General features: G+C 30.9%; 1 protein-coding gene across 4 annotated transcripts; it reads left to right on the top strand.

Annotated features, from left to right (window-relative positions):
• Positions 1-625: 625 nt before the first annotated feature.
• On the top strand, positions 626-23,032 carry LOC139489500 (calcyphosin-like protein). Of its 4 annotated transcripts, none has more exons than XM_071275979.1 (2): positions 626-1,530; positions 22,570-23,032. In XM_071275979.1, the coding sequence occupies exons 1-2, from the start codon at positions 1,155-1,157 to the stop codon at positions 22,797-22,799; spliced, it is 606 nt and encodes a 201-aa protein (XP_071132080.1). In that variant the 5' UTR covers positions 626-1,154; the 3' UTR covers positions 22,800-23,032. The 4 variants fall into 4 exon arrangements, with proteins under 4 accessions (XP_071132080.1, XP_071132081.1, XP_071132082.1 ...); XM_071275980.1 differs by lacking the exon at positions 626-1,530 and adding an exon at positions 6,811-7,402; XM_071275981.1 differs by lacking the exon at positions 626-1,530 and adding an exon at positions 11,267-12,146.
• Positions 23,033-24,176: the final 1,144 nt, after the last annotated feature.

The raw sequence follows: 24,176 nt of genomic DNA, 5'->3' as shown, positions 1-24,176 counted from the left end.
TACTTCGTGAAGGAGTCCATACAATTTAGGGAATATCAATTTCAATCTTTCCTCCTCATAACTTTGTTAGTATATCCGGAAAAATGCCAGATTAAATTGGTCCAAAAACATCGGAATACCACATTTTTCTCTCAAGTCTTTTAATATATCTTGTCGCAAAATAGCAAATGTCCCATCAATATGCGTAAAAATTCCTCGCCAAGGAAAAATTAAGACAAATACAGGTAAATAATTGATAACCAAATATTCTGATCAATCTCATTAAAATATAGATCTCTGATTTCGTTATCCTGATATGATTTATACGACCACGTTAGTTTAGTTAAAGATAACTTATGATTTTAATCATATTAAATAACTTAATTTGCCAGCAGTCTCCAATCTTTTTCAGAGCCCAATTCTTGCCCCTTTCTGAAGATGAGAAGAATTACAAGGACTTGGAACCGAAAGAACAAGTTTATCAATTATAAATCATGCAAAATAGTAAAGTAAATAAAATATTGATTTTACAAATCTATTTTGTTATCATTTATTTGTGTTAAACATCACTTCTGGTAACATCTTGTAAAAAATTGTGTTCTATAAATGTATATAGATTCTATGAGCATATTTAAAAGTAAATCTAAAATATACACGCAGGAACTCTCTTCATATTTGTGCAAGAACACATAAGTTCTTTAAAAATATCAAATGATTTCGAGTGTATGAATATGGAAGTGCCTGATGCTAAAGACTTGTCGTGTATACATGTGTCTGTGACAGCTGACCTATTACCATATTGATACAACAGAAGTAATTTCACATTAGTAAAATATCTCAAGGGAATTCAATGTGATGTTTCTGACTTGATATATAACAGTTTTCAGCATTGGCTCCTTTTTTATATCGATTTCAAATTACTTTTGTAAAATTATTGACTTTTTGTGGAATCTAGGTACACAATGCAATATATATATTATTGATGTGGATAATTACTTTGATGCACAATTGCAAATGAGAATAACGATGCATTTATACGAACATATTTAGATCTATATAGATTAATGTCATTGATTGATATGGGAGAAATATAGAAGCGATTGCATTTATAATTTAAAGTATTTTAATCAAGTCTATTGACATAAGTTTATAAATGAGGTTGAAATATACTGCATATGAACATGTCAGAGGACAGCAGCAGCTTAGACCTACTGGTCAGGACACTGCGCGACCAATGCCTACTGAAAGGACACAGTGGTATCCGAGGCTTAGGGATAGTGTTCAGGAGGATGGATATCGACTTCTCCAAAGGAATTGTCTATCCAGAATTACGGTTAGCCATAGCTCGTTACGGATTGATAATGTCTGAAGGATATTTACAAACATTATTCCATGCTTTAGATAAGGACAATAATGGATGGATAGATTTTGCTGAGTTTATGGCAGTTTTACGAGAACCAATGAATGCTAGAAGAACTAAAGTAGTAATGGAGGCTTTTGATCATTTTGATGTTAACAGCGATGGGAAATTAAGTATAGAAGACCTGAAAGGTAATGTTTTTATTAACCGGACTATTTCATTTTCTAATTGAGAATATAAAGTTTACACGCTAGATTAATTTCATTAATGACTATAATAAATATAAAAGTCTATCGGAAGAAAAAGATCTTGTCAATTTAGGTCAGATCAATTTAATGGGAGGATGTGAAGTTTGTCATAACTATTGAATCATTTTATAGAACAGCGCTCCAAATTGAAGGAATCTATTTTAACAATTTTCATATGAATTTTTTGTAGTAATATCTTAATCAAATCAAAACGATTAATAGGTGTTCCTTAAAAAGAATACACTTTTCGTACGGGTTATTAATTCAATAGTGGAGTTAGATTTTTGAGGATTTTTTTTTATCGGGTACTATCACTTATTTAAAGCTATCAAATTATGCATACTAGTTCAGCAAAACAGACGCCATACTTAACTCCGAAATATGCAAATGAACCAAAATTTAATAAAATAAACACAAAACTAACAAAAGCTAGAGGATCCTGACTTGGTACAGGCGCAAACATTAGGCAAGGTTAAACATGTTTTTGAGGTCTCATCCTCCCAAAAAAAACCTCTATCCAATGTGGAATTAACAAACACACAACTATACGCATAGTAAAACATAGTTCGATGTTTGGATATGTAACAGAAGAAACTGAGAAAAATGAATTGACAAATGACTATTTGATAGTTGTGTCAACTTGTTCTGTTGGTTGATAACGTTTAATTTTGTCAAGTTTTATGGACTTTCTCTTTTTGATCTGTCCTTGGAGCTTGGTATTTTTGTAATATTTTTATTAATATGCAGCTCCTGGGCTCTCGGTCGTAAAGCTTTACTCAGTACATGGAGTACAAAACTTGTGCTCGGAACACACCAATCTAATTAAAAACCGATCTCTCATCGCTCCTGTTTCTGATATGTCGCGTGGGACCTAATTAAAAACCGATCTCTCATCGCTCCTGTTTCTGATATGTCGCGTGGGAGATCTAACGAAACCCGCTTTTAGGTCACATGTGAGTGAACTAAAAGTCATGAATTTATAAAGATATGCAAATGAGTTGACGACCTATTAATAAGCCAATCAAAAAAGTTTATGAATTATTATGACTGACGATTTCGTCGTAAATAAAATAAGTTACATCCCTTTGCCTTACGTTAAACTTCGAAGATCGTGGAAGACTCAATTTCATTGGTCGAAAAAGACACACCTACGAGGTCACTCACATGTGACCTCAAAGCGGGTTTCGTTATATCTCCCACGCGACATATCAGAAACAGAAGCGATGAGAGATCGGTTTTTAATTAGATTGGGAACACACTATCCTGTATTTGATTGGTTCAGTTATAAGTTGACAAAAATTTTACTCGAATTTTTTATGACCGCAAGGACAAACCTCAATTAAACTAATCGAAAGATTATGTCTTTATCACTCCCCCTATATTATGATATTGTAAAGTCAGTATAACTTTGAAAATCTTCATTCTGTTGAAAAATGCTTATAAATGCAGCCTGGAGCTTCACAAATCTAACATAACTTCTTGGTTCTCATTTGTTAAGAACTATAAGATTTTTTTTAAGATTAAACAAGAAGAAAAACATTTTGGACAACATAATCCTTTTAATATATCTAACAATTAATACACACAACAATTGGTACATTAACCTAAAAAATCTTCTGATGGAAAATTGTTCAATTATTTCAGATTTAAACAAAATTTTGGCTATGAGAATTATCTATCTTTTGTTATGAAGAGCTATAATTTATAAATAACGTATATCTGCTCATAAGCTTCAAATTGAATTTTCTAATATTTCAAGAACTGACAGAATTTGCAAAGTTGCTCCTCTGGCTGTTTTGAAGATGAAATCCGTTTTTTAACACCATGTGGAAAATTTAACTCTGATAGAGATGCTCTCTTTGACTTTGTTTGCCATAAAATATCTAACGTTATTAAACAATCTGCAAAAAGTTGTATATTTATTAAGCTGTGTTGTTTGAAAATTAATTAGATGTATTAATTAAAATTTTATTTCTTATACAAATATATCATATACTATAAACCCATTGTTTATTGTTTTTTACAGTCTAATTGTATCGCAATCGTGTATGTAAATTCTATGCATCTATGCTAACCAATGATCTTTTTCCTTATACTTGTATTCTCTATATGCCCCATGTGAGCCCCTTTTAAAATTGTTAATAGAATATATCTTATACTAGTATTCAAATTCAAATATTTTATTGGACAAAGCACATATGATACAATGCGTATTCCAAGATACAAACACATTAAACATGACAATTTATGCAAATACAACATAAAGAAACATTTTAAGTACTAATTATATATATAATATCACTGTATTACACAGTATTATACTTATGGTAGACCAACTGGCATTAGATTTTTATTACGAAGTTCAAAAGCTTGACTTAAATAATTACATATTTGTCTGGTGTCAACCAGATTTACTGGGTTAAGTAAATAAATCGTTGATTTAATATCATCATCATTATTAAGGTTATTGAAAATATCAAACTTCTCTCGAAGGTCTTTATATAGAGGACAATACAAAAGAAAATGAACTTCATCTTCCACTTTATCTTTACAAAGTTTGCAGTATCTTTCACTTGCTAAAATTTTTGGTTTGCTATACCTCCCAGTTTCAATTGCAAGTGAATGTGCACTTATTCTAATTTTTGTAAGCAGTGATCTATCATATTTCTTAATATCAAATCTTAAGTAAGCTTTTAAGTCAAAATATGAGCACATTTTACTATAAAATCTTAGTTTACCTGTGTTATTAGATTTGATATGCTCAAGTTGACCCAAAATCTTGCATTTATAAAAGTTTTTGAGTGAGTCCTCAAACACATTATGTGATATTTGAAGTGAACCAAAGTTGATTAACTTTTTTAGTTTATGTAATGATTGTACCCAGCAAGAGCTCTTTTGTGTATACAATTTTTTATCTTCAATGAATGCAGATTTTAATAAATCAAATTTTGGGTTGTTTCCAACTTCAATGTCAGTTAATCTAGCATAGTATTTAAACATTAGTTTATATGATATAAAACACACTGGATATAGCTCAAGTTCTGTACGTAAAGCTAAATTGGAAGCCTTACCATGAACACCAAGAATATTTTTCATAATCATATTCTGGACCTTTTCAAATGGCAGTTTATCAGCAGTGTCAAGATTTATATTAAAATCTGAGATCCAAATTTCAGATCCATAAGTCATAATTGGTGAAATTAATGAGTTGAAAAGTCTTACCCATTTTTCCACTGCAATACAATTAGAATATGGTAATTTTGATTTCAAGGCGAAATATGCCTTACGTGCTTTATCAGCAAGATTTTCAGCTGCTATATTAAGTTTACCTCTATTGTTGAAGACTATACCTAAGTATTTATATTCTGTAGCAGATTCTAATGGTTGGGGACCAAAATAAAAATAATGTTTATCTAATAAAGATCTATTTTTACTATTTGATAAAATCATAGTTTGGGTTTTCTTGTTGTTCACATTTAAGCCCCAATCAATATAAAAAGATTGTATATGAAAATCAAATTAGGGGTTTAGTAATTATAACAATCCATCATAACATACGAGAAGAACATAACCCGTATCATGTCAACAACTGGTTTCGGAATAAATGTGTTTATTTTCGATGCAAAGACCATGTGAAAAGTAAAATTACAAAAGTACTGAAGTCCGAGGAAAATTCAAAACGGAAAGTCCTTAATCAATTGACTAAATCAAAAGCTCGAACACATTAAACGAATGGATAACAACTGCCACATTCCTGACTTAGTACCAGCATTTTCTTATGTAGAAAATGGTGGATTAAAAAATTGTTATAACGCTCACTTGTATGACAGTCGCATCAAATTACATTATATGACTATGATGTATGAACAAAACAAACAGATATAATAGGCAAAAATGTAAAAAATAGGGGTACAGCAGTCATAAATTATTTTATAATCATAATCACGACAAAAACAAACAAATATGTTACAAAGAAGAATGAATCATTATTAATTAAAAAAAATAATAATCTTTAATGAATTAAAAACAGTATCGCAACTATATATCCCTTGTGAATGTAAAATGACAAAAATACCGAACTCCGGGGAAAATTTAAAACGGAAAGTCCGTAACCAAATGGCAGACTCAAAAGCTTAAACACATCAAACGAATGAAAAACAACTGTCATATTCCTGACTTGGTACAGGCATTTTCTAAATCGTTCAGTTAAAAGGTTAAAAGTACCGATGATAAAATTTGGTAAATGATTTGACAAGTTTATAATATCGAAAACCATTGATAAATAATTCATCAGTTTAATATACACGAGTTTCTTTCGATTAAATATTTCGGTATTATTCTATGCCTTATTCAACTAATATTTAGTTTGTTTTAATGTTTCACTGTTACATCAGGGCCTCATGTTAGGTAGGGTCACTCGTAGCATATATAATGCTCTACCATAAATCATGTGCATGTTTCAATCCACGAGATCATATTCATATTTTTTTTTGCGATAAGGATTATAGATTAAATCAGGTCGTTAGTTCCCCTTTTTGTTTAAATGTTTCACATTTGGTTATCTCGGCAGTTTTAATATCTTGCTACCAGTATATGTTTTGCTCACTGTTTAAAACCATTTGGTTATCTGCAGTTGTTATCATTCTTTTCTTTTCAATGGATTTTATAACCACTTTTTATTACTTTATCTGCTGACATACACATCATGTTGGTTTAGTCTCTTATTTCGAAGGTTGAAGTTTCGTGTGAATTTAAATCAGAAACTCTTTTCGAAATTCTCAAATTACGGTCGCTGAATACGACGCAACATTCAGAATTATTTCTTAAAATCTCAAACTTCAATAAAATCAGATATATAATAAAGTCATACAAACATCAATACAAACTAAATATGAATGTTTTTAATAGTCTGTCAACAGAAATGATATTGGCAAAATCATTAATGAAATCTGAGAATATAAGATTTTACAGCAACAGAAAAGCTAATCATTATGCACCGTAAAAGAGAAAGAAATTATATGAGACAATTACATGTTACAAGTCTAATACTCTATATCTGGTTTAAGAAGAAGTGCCTACTTACAGAAAAGAGGATATTTGTATATACTGCATATATTTGCCCAAGAATTCTGTTTCATGAATAATACAAATAATCATTTGTCAAATCAATTCCTCTTATTGAAATTGTCATGCAAATTATTTGGAATAAAATTGTGGAATGGTATTGCACGATAAAACATCTTTTGTGTTAATTGAGTCAACAATTGAAAAAAGTTGTTTCATGGTTAAAAATGCAATAAATGAAGTAGATAATGTTGAGCTGACTTCATTTTTCAAACAAACTAATTAAGTGCTTCATTGTCAAAACTGTTATAACGTCTAAAGCAGCCACATGCTTTTACAACATTCAAGAAATATTTCAGGAAATAATTAAGGCATATAAATATGTCGGATGATAGCCGTACCGTACAATTACTTATTGGTGCACTGCGCGAGCAATGTCTTTTGAAAGGACACAATGGCATCAGAGGGTTAGGGCTAGTTTTCCGGAGAATGGACATTGACTTCTCTAAAGGAATAGTGTATCCAGAATTTAGGATAGCAATTGACCGGTACGGACTTAAAATGTCGGAAGGATATTCAAAAACATTTTTTAATGCTTTAGATAAGGATAAAAGTGGGGCTATAGATTTTGCTGAATTGATGAATGCATTACGATCACCAATGAACGAAAGAAGAACTAATGTAGTTAAAGAGGCTTTTGATAATTTTGACGTTAATACTGATGGAAAATTAAGTTTAGATGATCTAAGAGGTAAGCATTTCGAGAATGAAACATTTATCTTAAAAACCACATATTCAATAGAAATAAGTGTCCATCAGGTGCAGGCCGTTTATCATCAGAATATAAATGTTCAAAATATAGAAAAGAAGATGTGGAAGGATTGTCAATAAGACAACTCTTCACATGAGACCAAATGACACATAAGTTAACTACTATAGGTCACCGTACGAACTTCAACAATGAGCAAAGCATAGTCAGCTTGTTTAATCCCTTCATTCTCTTTTCACATTTTGTATTGTTCAGCCAATATATAATTTATATTTAAAGATAAAATTGTCTGGCCATAATACTTCTTATCACAAAAATGTTTGAAAAACATCTTAAAAACGGTGACTCTTAAAAAAATTATATCATATGGAACGGCGCTTATTTTGTCCGTTTCTTTTTCTTATTAGAAAAATATGATATTCTGAAAACCACGGTACTTTGTAATATAAAGGGAATGCTAAAAATAGATATAAGCTATATATTTCTTATCTATAGATAAAGAGGATTTCAGAATGAGTCAATCAGTAAATGCTTTTCATTATAAAGATGGCAGCATTTGCTTTAAATTTAATGCTTTGGGGTAGCATACGGCATAACCGAGGGACAATTAAAGTTTGCTTGATTGAGTTTCTTATTGACAAAATATTTGTTGAAATTGGAGGTAGACCCTTCAATAGATCGGCATTCATATGGAATCGGATAGTGCCTTTATCCTTGTCAACCTCTTCTTATTTTCCGATATGACTTGCAGATAGTTGTACTTGTCAAACACAAGTTGATCGTAGAATCTAGATAATTTAAATTAACATTCAGATACATTGACGATGTTCTTTCCATTAACAATCCAAACTTTTCTGGTTGTGTTCCATTTATATATTCTCCAGAGCTCGAAATTAAAGAAACAATAGACACGACTTCCTCCGCCTCATATTTTTACTTATGTCTCACACTTGACATTAGCGGTCATCTCAGTACCGTGATCTATAACAAACGAGACGATTTTGATTTTGAAATTATCAATTCCATCCTCCCCCTTCTTTAGCAGTAATATAAAAACTTCCCCTGCATATGGAATATACTTTTCCCGAAATCATTCGGTATCCAAAAGGTTACAGCTGATACTCATTCTTTATGAACATCACCACTGACTGAGAAGAAAGGTGACGAACCAGGTATGTGTCAAAGAAATTCTAGTCCATATCCTGAAAAAAGTTCTTCTGTATAGATACCAAGACGGAAATGAAAAATATTCGGTATCGACTTCATATATAATACATGATGGTCTTAACGTGTAAATTCTAGATACAGACGCTGTTTTTCATCCTTTTTTTGTCCTCTTATATTTTCAACCTTTACTGTTAAGTTCATTTTTGATAATATCCGTTTAACGTGGCTCGGTACTAAAATACATCCCACAATTGTGTTATTGTGCTATGGTAATTTTTTGTATTCTTGACTTTAATTTTTGTTGTTTTGCTTTGCTTTCAAGCCATTTTGTTTTTCCTTGTTGGCATGATTTTAATAGTGATTAAGATTACAACACAATTATGACAGTTGTAATCCATTCGTTTGATGTGTTTAAGCTTTTGATTTTTCCATTTGATTAGGGACTTCCGTTTTTCTTTTGATTGCTGTTTGTTTTGTTCACACTTTGTTGTCAATGTAATAAAACATTATGCGACTGGCATATTAATGAGAGGTTTAACTACCTATAAAACCAGGACTAGGTTTAAACCATCATTTTCTACATCAGGAAATGCCAGTACCAAGTCAGGAGTATGACAGTTGTTTTCCATTCCTTTGATGTGTTGGAGTTTTTAATTTTCCCACTTGACAAGGGACTTTCTGATTTGAATTATCATTGGAGCTCGGTATTTTTGTTATTGAATTTTTAATAATATATAATAACGAACTTTATTAAAAGTTAATATCGGATATAATTATCAAATTAAGCAAGTAATTTTCCCGAGGTCTGTAAACAGATTTTAAAACAAACCTCATCTTTAAAGCCCGTTTAATGTTGAAGCTTGTAATAACTTAACTTATTTATCCCTTCGAACTTTGAAGGTCTTCCAATATATTTTGACTACATCTTCTTTATTATGTTTACACTATATAAATAAACTATTCAGTAAAAAACGCCTTTTTTGTGAAATTGATATAATATCCTGGAATTTAGAAATTAGAAATTCACTAAAAAGATCTTTTAAAAACCATATTGCAGTTATAAAGTCATTACCAATATAAAGCTTAAATTGTAGTGCCAGACGCGATTTTTTTCTACATAAGAATCAAATGTTCCAGTCGAATCAAAACAAATTTAAGGTCAACGTGAAAACGAGGATTATGTCGATTAAGTTATAAGAAATAGGAATCATTGCTTCGTTAAATATTCTCGTCATTATATCTAGTTTTCAACCATTGAATCGACTATTGAAATATAGGCTTGAGGACAAAACACATGACTTAAAATTTTCATTGTGAACTTTCTATATCTATGTAGTCAATATACCAGCTGGCAGCAACAACATTATGATGAGTTATCTTTGATTGTTTTATACGTTTTTGCATGGCCTTCAACAAGATAAAACAAATCTAACCGTATAGTCGCATATAGAAGCAACAGTCCAATACCACAAATGGGTCATCTCCACAGCGAGAAAAACCAGCATACGAAAAACTGTCTATATCTATGTAGTCAATATACCAGCTGGCATCAACAACATTATGATGAGTTATTTTTGATTGTTTTTATACGTTTTTGCATGGCCTTCAACAAGATAAAACAAATCAAACCGTATAGTCGCATATAAAAGCAACCGTCCAATACCACAAATGGGTCATCTTCACAGCGAGAAAAAACAGCACACGAAGGCGGACTTCAGCTGGCCCGTTTACAAAATTTAAATTTGTTCAGAAAAAAAATGAAATCTGATACAAAAAAAATAATAAATAAAAATAAACATACAAAACTAACAAATATCAGAGGTTCTTGACTTGGACAGGCGCAGAAATGTGTAGTTGTTAAACATGTTTTGGGAACTCAGTTGTACTTGTTTAGAACTGAGCGTTACTGATGAGTCTTTTGAAGACAAAACGCGGGTCTGGCGTATTACATTTTAATCCCGGTACCTTTGATAACTATTTACACCACTGGGTCGATGCCATTGCTGGTGGAAGTTTTGTCCCCGAGGGAATCACCAGCCCAGTATTCAGCACTTCGGACATGAATATCAATTATATGGTCATTTTAGTAAATTTCCTGTTGACAAAACATTAATTTTTTCGTAAAACTAAGGATTTTCTTATCCCAGGAATCGCATTTTGCACAACTTTTTGGAATTGTCTGGCGTATTAAATTCTAATCCTGGTACCTTCGATAACTATTGTGAAACATTTTGAATGAATCAAAAAAAGAAGAAAAAATGTTACGACTGTTCAAAAAGTCTGCCATCAGATCAATAACTGACTTAAAACTAGAAGAAAAAAACACAAATAATAACATAAATTAGATACTTAACAGTGTTTCTTGGTTTCCTTCCAGTTATGTCTCATAAAAGGCCACTCATATTGCTTTCAAAAGATTTTGCTATGAAAAATTCTGTGATTTTTTCTTCTTCGTATATTACGATACTTAATTTAAATTTCAATCCTTGTTTCTATCTTAAGTATATTTAGGAGCTGTCAATATACTGTTAAAAGATGAGATAAATTCTTGAACTACATTTTTTAAGTAAATACATTTAAACGAGATAAACGTTTTGAACTTTATTGCAATTTTAAACTTCTGGTATAATTACTCAAAACTTTGGCAATCAAATGGTACAGTTTACAAGAAAACGCACTTTAAAGATGACTTCAGTATGTCTTCCTGTTGCTCACCGCCGACTCCAAGAAACACTAATAAAAGGATTACCTTAATTAATATTCTTTTGTCAATATTGTTCAACTTGTTATCAGGGAAGGTTCAAACTGCATAATTCTGTTTTATCTCAAGTGGCGTGTAACTTTTGTGAATAATTAAAACAGGAGGCTAATTATTATTTAACATGCTTCTGGAACATCAAGAGCATTATATTCAAAACTACATTTCTTTGAAACGAACAAAAATATACGTACTCGTTAAAACGCATTAGTTCAGGTTTTTGTCTGAAATATTCAACTTGCACCCATTAAGAAACACTTGGAATATTACATGATTATAATTTGAAGGCAGTGATCTTTTCTGTTTATGCCAAACGTTTCAGAAGGAAATTTGACCGTTATATTATAAACATAAAGAAATATTTATTTTACAATACTGGCAGTATAATTGTTAGAATGTAATTAGCATGGCGGACACATCTGCTATACTCTATAATTAGCATGGCGGACACATCTGCTATACTCACCCAAATTCTAAGGGAACAATGTTTACGTCATGGACTTGGAGGAATTCGAGGTCTTGGTGTGGTGTTCCGTACCATGGATTTAGATTGTTCTAGGTCTTTAGTTCTTGACGAACTTCGGATTGGCTTGGACAAGTTTGGATTGAGAATGGCTGATAACTATTTGAAAACATTGTTTGATTCAATTGATAAAGATAAAAATGGTAAAATTGACTTTCTGGAATTTATGAAGGCTTTGAGGTCACCAATGAACAATAAAAGAATTGCAGTGATTAGTGAAGCCTTTGACAAACTTGATACAAACAATGACGGCGTTCTTGATGTTGATGATCTGAAAGGTTTGTATTGATGTGTTTTACATAGCTTTTATATGTTTTCCATCGTGTAAAGACCAATATAATGGATTATATCAGCAAAACATTGAATTCATAAAATGCTCTTTTTTTAATTTTAAGGACCAATTTCTCGTATATTTGTTTCACTCCAAGGGTCAAAATCGCAAGTTAAATTGTCAAATCCTACCAGAAATTTAGTGTAAAACAGTCTTAGTCATATACTTTTAACAATTTTGCACATTTCTATATTGTCAAATTGGTGTCCATTGCTATATGTTGATGTTGAAGGCATGTTGATAAATTGCAAATCCTGCATCTTTTTATGGAATTTTGCATTGAATGGTGTCGCTTACGAAAATGAATAAATTTATATCCAAAAGGCAATGTATAGCTAACACATCCAACATAATTTTGATTTCCCCCTCATACATCTTTGAGATAAATGCTTAAATTTTCCAAAAGCTGTCAAAAATGCGGTTTTGGCTAGTTATCAGACGTTTAATATTAAGCGTATATCGGTTAGAAATTTCCCAAAAATATTTCCAATCAGACGGTTATAATTACGTAGGAGATAAATTGCGAATTTAAGCGAGTAAGTAAACATTTTTTTTGCTAAATCAACCATTACTGCAACGGGACCTTAAAGAGCCAAGACGGACTTCAAATGTCACTGCTTACCTAAGCGAATCCATTTATATCAAAATACAATATATCGATTCACTTCAAGAAGAATTTCGTCTTTGGTTGATACTGATCGTCTCATATATAATTTAGATAATGCTCGAAATTTGAAAAAAACCCAATGATAAATGATAACATCTTTTCATTTTAAAAGGGATTTACCAATTCTCGTAAACTACTGCCATGTGATTATGGACTTTCCGATTAGATTTTCCTCTGAGTTCTAACCCGTTATATTACGATCACTTCGATCACTCCTCGAGAAATGTAGTGGATAGAGGGCGCTGAATTATTCTAGTTATCTGAGTTCAGTATTTTTGTGATTTTACTTTTTACTACGATTATAAACTGGCCTCCAAGAAACCCGATAACTGCATGGCAGAGGTTTAATATACTGTTAACCCGGTTGTATTATTCTATTATTATATTGATTGTCAATTAAGTTTTCAGAAATTTCGACTGGGATATATATGTTACTTAGTGCTTTGCTAACAGGCAAAACACATTAACGAACAATTCTTAAACATGACCAACTTTCTTACAAATGGATTCATGTGTTACAGCAGCGTTTATATTAATTTTGAACATTACATATTCTCCTATTATGAAAATAAGGAGATGTGGTATGATTTCCAAAAATGAAGTAGATGCAAGTTATTAAAGGCAACCGAACGCCTTTAAACAGTGAGAAAACCCCATACCATTTAGTCGGCACAAAAAGACCAAGACATTTTGGTTGTTTGTAACCGTTTTTTTTTTTGTTTTTTTTTTGAAAAACAACCTCACGACTAGAATTCATCGTATGGAGTACTACATTATAATCCTGATATCTATACAGTAATCCTATTTACAAATGATTTTTTTTTCGAGGACGTTTTTAGTGACAATGGCTACTGATGCTGGATTTTCTTTACACATTGTTGTATATATACCTTCTAACATTTGTTCTTTCTCTAAAATTGTGTTTATTTAATACCTGATTGAAACAACCAATAACGTTCACACGTATTGCTTTGCCATGATGCATACGATGTTTATAATATCAATAGGTGTAAACTGAAATACAGGAATGTATTTCCAGCAATATCATAGTAAACAGTTGTTACAGAATAATCTCTTAAAATAAAGTTAGATTGAAACAATTTTACACATGTAACGTATTGCTTCTTATAAAAATTGTTGAATGAAACTAATTTGGGGATATAGTTATAGTTATAAATATCAAAACAGTCCTGTGAAGTGTTATATTCTTTGAAGATAACCGTACAATATTATTTAAGTTTATGCGATGCGTACGTCTAGTTTCTTACCAGAAGAAACGATTGTTTCTAAAGTGTTATTTTTTATATTTATATAACTACATTGTTTGAGATTTTTTGTCTAACTTATAAGATCTTTCATTTCTGTGACAAAAAATGGGAGGAGATCCTTTTTAATATTATTGGAATGGCTATTATACATTATGTACGGTAATCAAGTTCAATCGTTAAAATATATATTTTGAATTTCATACATGTGGAATATTCTTAAATACATCTATCTATATTGAAGTAATAAATGTTCAAACAATTAAGTAATTTGTTTTCTCATGAAGTATCTTCTTGAAAATTATGACCAAAAATGCGATATATCCTAAGTAGAGAGATCTTCGAGAACACGACTTAGGACAATGAAGTGACATAAGATGGTCTTATGACTCGTTCTAATCCCAAGAGAGCTTCGAGAACACCTACCCTGATATCTATAACATGGTCCTATTTACGAATGATTTTTCTAGTGAAAGATTTTTGTGGTGCTGGCTTTTCTTTACAATGTTTTTGTATATATACCTTCTTACATTTGTTCTTTCTCAAAAGCTGTGTTTATTTAATACCATATGGAATCAATCAATATTTTTTTACTCGTAGTTTTTTGCTATGCATACGATGTTTATAATATCCATAGGTGTAAACTGAAATACAGAAATGTCTTTTCAGTAACATCTTTAAAAATAGATGAGATAGAACATTCTCTTGTAAATAAAATTAGATTAAAACAAAATAGAATCTTTCACATGTAATATATTGCATATTTATACAACATGTTAATAATAATACTAAGTTGGGAATATAGGTATAAATATCAAAACATTCGTGTGAAGTGTAATATTCGCGGTAGACAAAAGGACAGTTTCTCAAAGTTCGTCTTGCTGAAAATATGTGATGCGTGCGTTAGTTTCAAACCAAAAGAAATTGTCTCAACTTCTACATTGTTTTTTCTATATTGATATAACTACATTGTTTGAATTTTTTTTTTCAAACTTCATCTTTCATGTTTGCGACAAAAAGAGGAAGATGGGAAGTAGATTTTTTTTTAATATTATTGAAATATTTGTAAAATATACTGTAGGTTATATCATAAAACACATTATTAAGCGATTAATCAGTGACTGTAAAATCTAAAGCAAAGGAAATATGTATGATATTGTCATAATTATGATATTTAAAATTATCATTAATCATCTCAACAAGATTGATTTTCTCGCTTGAGCCGTAACAGCGAAAGTGAAAATAAGCAATCCAGATGACCAATGATAATCTGTTTATCGCTATTTTACCTACGACCACGATATAAATTTCATGTCAAATTTATTAACAACGCCATCCTTAGTTTCTAGCGATAATTTTTCATATCACTAGACTCCGCTGAGAAAGGAAATTATCAGTCGGCTAAATCAAAGGGAAAATTTGTAAAATAGCGATAAGGCCACACCAATTTAATTTCTTGTTCTACGGACTTTTGGACTCCAAAAATTGGGGCGAGCGAGCGATTTGAAAATTTTAATAAAAAAAATATTTATTTTGCAAATTTTTTAGGCGAAGCTTGAAAAGTAAAGGCGAGCGATTATATTTTTTTTGTCAACATAAAATAGTAGGTTTTGACAATATTAAAACTTGATTTATCACTTTTACTTTGACATTTTTTTAATTTATGAAGTATTTTTCCCTGTTCACCAAATAAATAATTGAATAATTAGATTCGGTATATGTATGTGTGCCAATTAATGAGACATTTCTCCATCCAAAGTCATAATCAGGTTGGAAACAACCCCTCAATTTTATAAATATCCTTTTTATGAGGGGTCAATATAAGTTACAATATATTTTTTTGTAAATAAAACTTTTTAGTACAAAAGAGTTCATATTTTCCCAAAGAACTATCTATCTGGTATTAAATGGTCAAAACATGCCCAAGAATTTTGTAATATTCCTGGACTTAGGCCATGTTAACACATTTACTTTAATATTTTTCAAAATAAATAATATCATAAATAATTCTCTTTAAGAATATAGTAATGCTGTTAAAAATTATTTAAATATGATGTATTTCTCCTCTCTTTTAGTTAATTTTTTTAAGTTCTTCAAAGGATTTGTATAGTAACACTATGCAAATCCTCGGTATTTCTTCAAGTTTCTTTTTTACAACAGTAAAATGACCCCGTGCCCTTCTGAGGGATACAAATACAGGTCATAGTACGTACGGCCGAGCTTTGACCCAGACCAAACAGCAAGCTATAAGGGACCCCAAAATTATAAATGTACACAATTCGAACAGGAAAACCAACGATCTAATTTATATATATACAAACGGGAAAATACCAAATAATATTTATGAACATCAACGAACAATATCTAACTGCTGAACGACAGGCCCCTGAATCAATCAGGACAGCTGCATAAACATGCAGGGGGTATGGATAGTTTTCTATCGCCAGCATATTGCAGTTGAAGGCATTTCTTTCCGAAGTTCTTTGAAGTTTATTTCTAACAACGAACATATTTTGATAGGGAATCTAAGTAAGGGGGAAGGAAACCAATGTTTTGTTCTGTACAGGTATTTTCTTCTGTTTTCTATTTATATCGGAGCACTCCCATTTGGGATAAATGGGTTTCATGCTGAATCAAATATTATCACAGACATTGACACAGTGTACTTTGGTGCTTATATGTTTAAAATCGTTATAAATACATGTTAGATTGTGATTATAAAAACAATTGCAAATATCTGTTTATATTTACAACAAAAACAAAAAAAAAACGGTGTGGGAAAAGGACACGATTACATTTCCGGATGCGGGAAGCGGGAATTTAAAAAAAATAAAAAAATTCTGCTTTGAAAAAAATAGGTGCGGGCGGGTCCGTCGAACAAGGAATTAAATTGGTGTGGCCTAAGAGTTATCAAATGTACCAGGATTATAATTTGATTTAAAATGATTAAATTTAAAATAATTGTATCACCAAACAGAATTTTTAATATTGTATATCACATTAACTTAAGATAATTAAACATTTCTGCATACCAAGATTTTTGGAATTGATTTATTTTTAGTTTCTGTATAACACACTGATCTCAAAATGGACGAACGACAAAATCTGACATTCCAGAGATCACCACAAATTCATTTATTATATTCAACCGTTGAGAAATATTTTAGAACTTTATACATTTTGCAATACTCTTAAATGCATCTATCTATGCGCGTCAGAAAATGTATGTATTTTAATTTGATGACGAAAAGTTACGGTTGAAAAAAAATTAAATGATATTGCTTAGGAACTACTATCCAAACATGTTGCATGAGGTCTCAAAACTCAATGTTTGTGTTTCTACTTTTTGCAAAAAATATTTTAAAGACATTCCTGTTGGTACTTTGAAGTAATAACTATTCAAACAATTTATCGGTTTATTTATCTCATGGAGTGTCTATTAAAACAAGACAAATCTCTAACAGAAACTAGGTGGCATAACAGCTATATGTTACCGTGTGGCCTTAAACAGTGAGAAAACCACAAACTGCATAGTCAGCTCTTAAAGGCACCGAATGGACAAATCTAAAACTATATATTAACAATTTCATATTAGCAAATAGCACTACTCCACATAAGAAACGACTCGAATTTTCCATTAACTGTAAAATCCCTCACATAGTGTTTCCTAATTAAGGGGAGTTGTTTGGTTGGTTTGTAAATCGCGTATATCTCATCTTATAAATGGTCATTGTTATTTGTAGTTCGTTTCTGTGTGTATTACATTTTAATGTTGTGTTTCTGTTGTGTCGTAGTTCTCCTGTTCTATTTGATGTGTTTTTCTCAGTTTTAGTTTGTAACCCGGATTTTTTTTTTCTCTCAATCGATTTATGAATTTCGAACAGTGGTATACTACTGTTGCCTTTATTTATAATATTTTTGTTCATGAATTAAAACAGTTTAAAAAACACAAAAGTAAAATAAAAATAAAGTAAATAGCAAAGATTATAGTGTCAAATGTTTTGTCTATCAGTCACAGTGTTACTTGTAGAGCACTGTAATTTACCAGTTTTGTCTTTTCGATTACTGCATTTTGTATTTAGAGACTGAGTTTCATATATACGGATTTCTTTGAAGGTGGTGAACATATCTACTATATTCTATAGTATTTAAAATGTATACGATCTTGTCATTCTGGCGCCATTCATAACTTGTTTTTATTGGTTTTGATCATTTCTGAAGCCGGTGTAGTGCTCTTTGGTGGTTAACGTCCTACTTTATTTTTGGTAACTAGAACATAATTGTATTACTATTAATCTTACCTTATCTCCTTATTTTTATTTGCAAAGAACAATGTTGCTTATTCTTCAATTTTAGTGTAGTGTTTTGTGGATAGTTGTTTATCAGTTTTTATTTTGTACATGGACGTTTTTTTAATGTTTTTTCGACATTCAATTGTGAAAGCAGGTGCTCCGAAAGGGTAAAGAAAAGGAGCATATAGGTAAATGTTATCAGTAACAAGTGCCTGTGGCTGAGTGTAAGCTGATGGATTTTGGTATTGCATTATCTGTAAACAATTAAGGCAACACCAGTATACCGGTGTTCAAAAGTCATAGATCGATTGAGATATAAAACAAATCCTTGTTACTAACTATATGTAAAACCGAGATAAACTCATCAACTAAATAAGGAAAACAAAAGAACAATGTGAACACTCGAGTGATTTTTTTTTGTAAACTATCTCATTAGTTTTTTTTGTAAATTGTTAGTGTATTTGATTATATAACCGTAGAAATAAATTAATTAATATTTATTATCAATGAACTAGTATATATTAGTTTAGGGGCCAGCTGAAGGACGCCTCCGGTGTGGGAATTTTTCGCTACATTGAAGACTTGTACGTTGGTGACCTTCTGCTGTTGTCTTTGCCATGGTAGGGTTGTTGTCTCTTTGACACATTCCCCATTTCCATTCTCAATTTTAAAATGTCATGTTGTACAAAACAAATGGATGTAATTTATATTTAATTTTATGGTACTTTAACCCTAAGTTTGATAATAAAAAGTCATCAGAAAATATATAGTAAACTTTTGTAAACCATTCCACTTGATTGCTAAAATGTCGAACAAAATATTCAATGACTGAAACAGGTGTTGCTTTGAAAAATATCGGGTTAATGCCAATTAAGAGATTTCACGCCTCTTGGTTTCAATAAAGTATTAGTTAATAGCAAAGATCTCCATAGGAACTTGACAAGAATATGTCGATTAATTGTTATATCGAAAATTTATTCATAGAAAAACGGCACTTTAATTTCCTGCTTTCTATTTTATCTGCTATTAAAACATTAATTTACCTGTAACTAAATCACTGTCAAATCAATGCTTCTGGTCACTATCTGAAGTTGTAATGAATATAATAGATGAATATTGATTAGCTGTAACAGGCTTGAAGCATCACACGTTGAACATCTTGTAAGCCAATTCATTGTATATACAGATGTATATGAATCTTAAAATAGAATGTATACGAACTTCAAGAGAGAAATGGCCGAGAGAGGGCAAGAACTTATAGAAGGAATGAGGGAGAGTTGTCTGCAGAAAGGGTGTGGAGGAATAAAACTTTTATCCGTTATATTCAGACATATGGATAAGGATTTTTCCAAAAGGCTTACTAGAAGCGAGTTTAAACAAGGCGTTGTAGCCTTTGGACTGACTGATTTATCGGATATAGACACAGAAATGTTATTTCAATGTTTCGATAAGGACGATAATGACACGATAGACTTTGACGAGTTTTTCAGACGACTCCGTCCACCTTTGAAAAAGTCCAGAGAATCAACGGTTAACAAGGCGTTTGACCAAGTGGATGTAAATAAAGATGGTGTAATACAAATGGATGACCTGAAAGGTTTGTGACAGGGACACTAAAAAATTACAAATGGGTTTAGTAATGTTTTCTCTCTCTCTCTCTCTCTCTCTCTCTCTCTCTCTCTCGCAAAGAGAACAAGTGAAGATTAAAGGAATGAAGCATTATAGAGTTAAGAAAATTAATTGAATTCACAAGATATCAAAGGAAACATAAATTAATTTCCATGGTATCGGTTATAAAATATTTTTATTTGTCTTCACCATTGTTCACGTCGGATGATTAATCGTCTATATCTTGTATCTCGCTACAGCTGATGTTTATATTTATATCATGCATCATAATTGACAAGCAATAGAGTAATCAGGTAAATATGACGAATTGTTGCGAATGTAATTATTCTTTTAATCATCAGAAGATGATAAGTTATTTTTCATCTTTTCTAACCTTGATCTTTTGTATGAGGATGATTTTCTCTTATCATTCTTACTGTTAAAAGACAATAGGAATAGGTGAAATTACACCGGTTTTTTAAAAAAAAATTTGCTTAGAAATTGTAACCTTGATCGTTTGTCAGATAATGGTTTTCTCGTATGTTTAAACACTATAGATCACTAAAGGATTGGCAAAAATGTGGAAATTACAACGGGTTTCCTTTGCTTAGAAATTGTAACCTGGCACTATGTCCATCAACAATAATGTTTGCCCATATTGTTGTCAATAAACTATAATGGATAGAAAGAATATTGAAGAAACAAATTACGATCTACACATAATTCTAAATGGCAAAAATGGAAAAATAATTATTTATTTTTCCAATTTTTTTAATGATGCCAATTGTCTCATTAACCTTTGATATAAAGGTATGAATTGTAAAAAAAAAGTCAAACTTATTATTTTTACAAGATCTTCAAAGAATTACAAATAAGCAGCCATTCCTAATTACACTAAATAAAAAAAAACCACAATATCTTATCAATCGTTATAAAAATTTCATCGCAAAAAGTCATTAATGTCGAATTACATAATTGAAAATACATTGTTTCAGAACGCCTAGCACCATTTGATATTTTACCGGATATTTCGGAATGCACCTGTTTTTGCAGCGTTACTTTCTTCTGTGCCAGGTACTTCGGAATGCATAAGGTTTTCGGTGTTATTAATATTTATGCATTAGCTGCCCAGGTCAGTAAGTGACTGGTATTTATGATCCTTATTTTCTTGTGCTGTCTTTAACAATATATTAAAAATATTTGATTGAAGGATTGAACCAACAATTATGCAAGATATAGTCGGAAATTGAAAACAATGGTATACTACTAGAATGATATCACCTAATGTTAATAAGCCAGAAATATGACAGTTGTTTTCCATTCGTTTGATGTGTTTGATCATTTTATTTGTCATTTTTTAAGGGAATATCCGTTTTTTGAATTTTTCTTGGAGTTTGGGATTTTTTTTATTAGACTGTTTTTCTTATTTGTAAAAAAAACCAGCTTCTTTCCAGTTTGTGAAAACCCTATAGATCATTTTTAAGCAAATTTTAAAATCTGTAACAAGTAGGGCATCATTGCATGTTTAGTGATAATATGCAATAAAAATAAAAAATGCTATAAAACAAGTGCACAAATTCAAGCGTATTAAATATTACAGCGACTATTATTCTAGCAATATTGTTCTCAGAGTGAAAGCAATCTCTTTATTATTGCCTGATAATAAAAAAAAAAACCCGAGATCTATACATAACAATTTAAAAAACGCAGTGCAATTGATGTTGAGATTGTATCTCTATAGCAACATGTATAACATGGTTTACAATCCTTGTTATAGCATTGGTTTCAAAAAGAAAACTTCTAATTATAGGTTAAAATTCTATAAGGATGTGAATTAATATTAATAATTGAATTTTAACATTTGAAAATAATCAAAAATAAGAATCAATTGCCGTTCACAAAGCATCCTATATATTAATTATTTCATGTTAGAGTATTTCTTATATAACATGGTAAATAAAAAAAAAAACTGAAATGAATGAAATGAACTTGACAGCGACGGCTCAAGTGTTTTTTTTTAACATATTTTGACACTTTTACTTATTATGTCTGTTTGCTTTGTTCACACATCGTTGTCAATATAATGTATTTGATACGACTGGCATACAAGTGAGAGGTCTAGCTAGCCACAAAATCAGGTTCAATCTACCATTTTCTACATGAGAAAATACCTTACCAAGTCAGGAATTTGACAGTTGTTATTTATTCATTTGATGTGTTTGAGCCTTTAATTTTGTCATTTGATTGGGGACTTTTCGTCTTGAATTTTCCTCGGAGTTCAATTTTTTGTTATGTCTTTTTTTATACGACATGATTTAAATTTGAAGGGTCAATCTTGTTAAAGATTTCTTCACTTGTACTTGAGTTAATGATACTATCCAGTCAAGGTTGCTGTGACAAAGACGAGGACGAGAATCTAAGGAACTTTAAGCCTCTCACAAGAAAAAAAATAACTGTTAATCACAAGGCCGAATACCACAAGCACGAGGAGACATTCTTGTCTTATTAAGGTAGTAACCCTTTTTCTTTCTTTTTTAGTGTTTTACACAGCCAATGCCAAGAATCATCCAAAATACTTGTCAGGAGAATGGACATTAGACCAAACACTGCGAAGTTTCTTGGATAGCATCGATTCTCCCGATGACCCGGATGGAGTTGTGACACGTGAGGAATTTTTGGACTATTACGCAGGCGTGAGTGCTACGATTGATGACGATTCGTATTTTGTTATGATGATGAGGTCATGTTACGGTCTACCTCAACGTTAACTGTCATCTCCATTTATGTTTTTTTTTGTCAGGGTAAAGTCAGACAGGACATTATTCGCTCGTTTAAAACGTCGGCAAGATTGTGTCGGATAGATTATAACCATAAGAAGCGGTTAAAGCTGAAAATATTGAAAGAAATGATACCGATCGCCAGTTTGTGAAAACTATCTTGTTGAACAGTATTGTGGTTAGCTAATAGAAATATTTAGAGACATATTAAAACATATCATTTATTTTTTTTGGTTTAATTGTAGAATGACAATATCTGTATACCTTGTGCATGTCTGTTCTATAAAATGATTTTTTGAATACATAATTTTATTGTGAAAAATATGACTCGTGTATCAAACAGATAAAAAATATCAAAGGATGGTAGAAAAGACTACGCAGTACAAACCCCCTTCAAAATAAAATATGATCTCAGGTCGAAGATTAGGATACTAGAGATGAAAAGTTTTGAAAGAATTGTTTTCCATTAAATCGTTTCTAATGCATTAAATTTACTGGGAAAACATATTTTTTGTGTTAAAACCATAAACATGAAGATAACATCTGTAAACAAAAATATTTTGGTTAAAAAAAACGAATTTGCCTTCTGATAAGATATTACGGATGAAATATCTAGTGTTTTGTGAAACAGATAAAATCCCAATATAAATTTTGAAGTGTATGTTCATCAAAATTAGATCTAAAACCTTCAAAAATCAGCTTGCAAACAACAATTTTTTTTAAATCAATTGAAAAAAGAAAATTTTAGTTTCTTTTAACGTTTTCTATGGTAAGCGCATCTGCCTTGTACGATCAGGCTGACAACAGCCAAACAGTGTGAGTTTAAACAAATTCTTCTTTGCTTGAATCAGTTAACAATCAAACAAGTATATCTATGTTCACGAGTGGTACTTTATCTACTGTAATATCTAAGGTTATCTCAGGTTTTCGGTGGTGGAAGTGTTGCTCAACCTTAAGTTTTCTGTGTTGTGGTTTGCGGACCGTTTGTTTTTCTTTCTTCAAATTAAGGATATTGATTGCCTTGTTGGCATTTTCTTACTTTATAGTACCAATTTTTATGTCCATCAATAAATGATTGTATGATGCACGATGCTATTTGAAATTCTAACAATAATATCACACTCAAAAGTATAAAAAATATAGGCAACAGTAGTATAAAGTCATAATTGATTAAGGATGTTTGCTCCTCTACTTTTGGATTTTTTGCCAGATTTTCGGAATCCTCTGGTTTTATCCATGTAATGTCATTAAAAAAAATGCCCACTAACCCCTACTTTTCTTTTTATAATTTTATTACATAAAGTTTTAAAAGCCATATTTCAAAATGTTATAAAATTCTTGTTATTTTTTCGTAGTTTTTGAAACAAA

Source organism: Mytilus edulis, chromosome 9, assembly GCF_963676685.1.
Source record: "Mytilus edulis chromosome 9, xbMytEdul2.2, whole genome shotgun sequence".
Lineage (NCBI taxonomy): Eukaryota > Metazoa > Mollusca > Bivalvia > Mytilida > Mytilidae > Mytilus > Mytilus edulis.
The sequence above is the reverse complement of the archived record's forward strand: the minus strand, read 5'-3'. Positions and strand labels throughout refer to the sequence as shown.

Bases quoted from the DNA above. Each gene is read 5' to 3' on its own strand.
- LOC139489500 (XM_071275978.1), top strand. From the start codon at position 19,633: ATGTATACGAACTTCAAGAGAGAAATGGCCGAGAGAGGGCAAGAACTT. The intron at 20,021-22,569 runs GTTTGTGACAGG...TTTCTTTTTTAG, and splicing joins ACAAATGGATGACCTGAAAG to TGTTTTACACAGCCAATGCC.